Raw genomic sequence first — 3347 nt, 5'->3', positions numbered from 1 at the left:
ATATATATTTCACCGTAAAACTTAAATATAAGAAGATGGTCAGGGTTGCAGTCACTTTGACAGCCCCGATGAAGCCTTGCAAAGTGGGGCGAAACGTCGGACATTTAATAGTTATAAACTAGCTTTGTTCTTTTTTGACTGCAACCATGACCATCTTCTTATATTTAAAAAATGTATATGTTTGCTAGTACTCCAAATAATCAGTACAATAATATTGAATATGTTTGCTTGTATTCCATATAATCGATACATTCATATTGAACCCAGTCAAATATATTTTATTGCATATTTCACAAACATAGTGAGAAGATATTGTCATTCATATACACGCAGTTATTTTACAAACCCAAAATGAAATGTATAGTTTAGAAATGACAACACACAGAATTAAACAGCATTTAGAACTGCTAACAGAATTGAAGTAGCCAGCCAGTTAAGAAGGTATTATGGGAGATCTCACAGTTTGGTCACATTCGTTTGTTTTTGGGATCATTCAGAATTCCATCTAAGTTCAATGGCTAAGATATTTTCCTCCTCATGGGGTTCAGATTCCAAAAAAGTGATTTGATTTCTGTCTTATGTTGCAAACTGTTCTCTAAGACCCTAGGAATCTACATGAAAAACTGGGGAATTTGGTCCACTTGCTTGAAATTTTGGGCTCAAAAAATTATATTTTTTGGAGAATCACCTTTTTAATGTGATTTTGCTTTTCCAGGTATATCAGGATATTATTACCCAGGAGGAGGATACATAAAAAACTTAACAACAAATATGCAAGACTCCTCTAAAGAAGTCATTAAATTGAAGATTAATAAGTGGTTTGATGAACTTACCCGAGCAGTATTTATTGAATTCAATTTATACAATGCATTCAGCAATTTATTTTCTCAAGTAACAATTGTTATTGAGAATCTTGCCAGTGGTGTCATTGGAACGAGAGTTTATGTAAATACAATAGTTTATATTTTTATTAATTCTTTTACATTTCATTATTAAAAATTTTCTATTTTTTTTTTTTTTCAGATTGACACTGCTTATCATCAATTTTACACAGAAACTCTTGATATACCTTTCTTAGTTGCACTTATCTTCTTTATAGTGATTTTGATACTCTCCCTAATGAGAGTTGTTATTCATGTTTCGGTTGAAGGAATGGGACCTTTCCTCAATTCTTGGGGAAATATTATTGATATACTAATAATATTTTTTGGATTTTGCTGTGTTATAGCATATATGGTCCGGGTGTCATATTTTAAAATCTATTCTGATGCTCATGAACAAACAGTTAATGAAGCATTTATTAGCTTTTCTTATCCCTTTTATCAAGATGATCTTGGATCAATTCTCTTATCTATACTTATTGTTCTAACTACTATTAGATTATTACAGCTGGCACATTATGGTAAATATTATTACATTCTACGTAATGCCGTAAATCAGTCAATGCCATATATAATCTGCTGTTTAGTATTTGTATTGTTCTTTACTTCTCTGCTTTCAATAGTGGCATATATTTCTGAAATGCAAAACTATCGCATATTTGATACTTTAATTGTACCCAAAATTAATTTCCTTAAATATCAGGAATGCAGTGAAAATAATGTTTTATTCAAAATATTGTTAAATTTGATATATTTTATTGGTGGAATGTTTATAATTGCTGTTTTCATTGTTTTCTATGCAAAATCAAAATTTCATTTTATTACTTTGGGAAGAGTAGAACCTTACTCGAATCATTTCCGTTTTCTTTATACTGGCTTCATGCGAGGAATAAAGAAACTAATGATGGATGATGTTGAAATGCGTATTCAACAGGGAACTGCAACTAGAGAAGAAAAAAATAAATACAGAAGAAAAATTTATGATGCGGCTAAACTAAGAGTTACTCGTGATTTCAAACTAAAAAAATGGGAGGCTGCAGACATAATGGCAGATTTTATTACTGCGGCTAGACGGCACAAAAAAATGTGCGATCAAATTGATCAGATTCTGGAGTTAATTGAATAGAATAATACAAATTATACCAAAGATGTATGATATGATGTATAAGTCGCATTCATTTATTTTTACATTATATGAAAAGAAAATATTAATTATATCTGTTAATTGTTGTACAATAATTGGAAGATCTATATTATCAATATGTATGTCAAATTACTTAAGAAACCGAGTTACTATTATTATGATATATTAGACTATTTGTTTAAACACATTAAAAACATTTTGATTTATTACTTTTAATCAAGAAAAAAATCACTCCATGTTCTATCCATGGCTTTTCTCCAGGACTATTGGGTCTGCTTTTGTTTTTTTAGATTTGGTACCAAAGCAAGAGGATGCCCTAGGATGATTCTTAAAATTCAACATTACTATCCGCCATCTTGTTGGTGGCAGATGGTTATGTCGAAGAAAGAACTTCATTTCACTGATTCATTCAAAGTTGGTCACTGAAAAATCCGACAACTTCTAAAATCATCATCAGATCATTAGGTATTTGTTTTACATTTTGACAAATATTTATTTTACATTTTACTTAATTTACACAGTGAACTTGAAAGATGAACCTGTTACATTACAATGCAACTTGACCTGAGTTTCTAGAATTATTATGGTTTTCAACTAATATAATAAATCCTTCATAGCAAGAAAAAAATCTTCCAACATTAAAAATTTATTCATTTATCTTCAAACATTCATTCTTAAATTCTAAAAATTACCATACAAAAAAAATCCTACTTAAATGTATTATTGTATTGCATATGATGTTTTTATTTTAAATAAAATATTTATGTTTTGGCGTATCAGACAGCAAATTTGCCAACTTTGATAATTTTCTTAAATAGATGTGATTATTTATGTGAAACAGAAGTAAAGTCAAATTGATTTAATTTTATGTAGGGAGAGCCAACATTAAATCAGTTTTTATAACAACTTTAAAAAAATATAATAAAATTGATCTTTGTATTTAATATAATTTTGTTGGATAATTAGTTATGATCATGAATACTTACCGATAAAAAATAATTCCAATAAATTAGCCATTTCCTACATTCGTTTTTAAAAGTATACTGTACAATACATAATTCTGAATATAAAATTAAAGTTAAGTCAAAGAAAAAAAAAAATAGTAAAATGGAGTGAATTTTATATATTTATGTTAGTTAAGGAATAGTTATTATCATAATTACCAACACTAAACTATTTTTTTTTCTCTCTTCATTCAAATTATACATGTGTACCTTGGTAAAAGAAGGGCCACTGTTCAAATACACCAATTTTGTGTATACTATTTCTTTATTAAAAATTTTGGGAGTAATAAATGAAATTTATATAATAAATATATATAA

General features: G+C 28.2%; 1 protein-coding gene across 3 annotated transcripts in view; it reads left to right on the top strand.

Annotated features, from left to right (window-relative positions):
• LOC106686902 (polycystin-1) overlaps window positions 1-2165 on the top strand; it is a gene marked incomplete at its 5' end in the record, with an annotated part of 102262 nt that extends 100097 nt beyond the window's left edge. For all 3 annotated transcript variants that reach the window (XM_067050378.1, XM_014430502.1, XM_014430499.1), the window contains 2 exon segments: window positions 716-945; window positions 1024-2165. In XM_067050378.1, coding sequence (XP_066906479.1) covers window positions 716-945; window positions 1024-2007 — 1214 coding nt within the window.
• Between the last annotated feature and the right edge of the window lie 1182 nt (window positions 2166-3347).

This window comes from Halyomorpha halys, unplaced genomic scaffold, assembly GCF_000696795.3.
Source record: "Halyomorpha halys isolate HHAL.00 unplaced genomic scaffold, Hhal_1.1 Scaffold896.1, whole genome shotgun sequence".
Lineage (NCBI taxonomy): Eukaryota > Metazoa > Arthropoda > Insecta > Hemiptera > Pentatomidae > Halyomorpha > Halyomorpha halys.
This window is presented reverse-complemented; position numbering and strand designations above follow the sequence as displayed.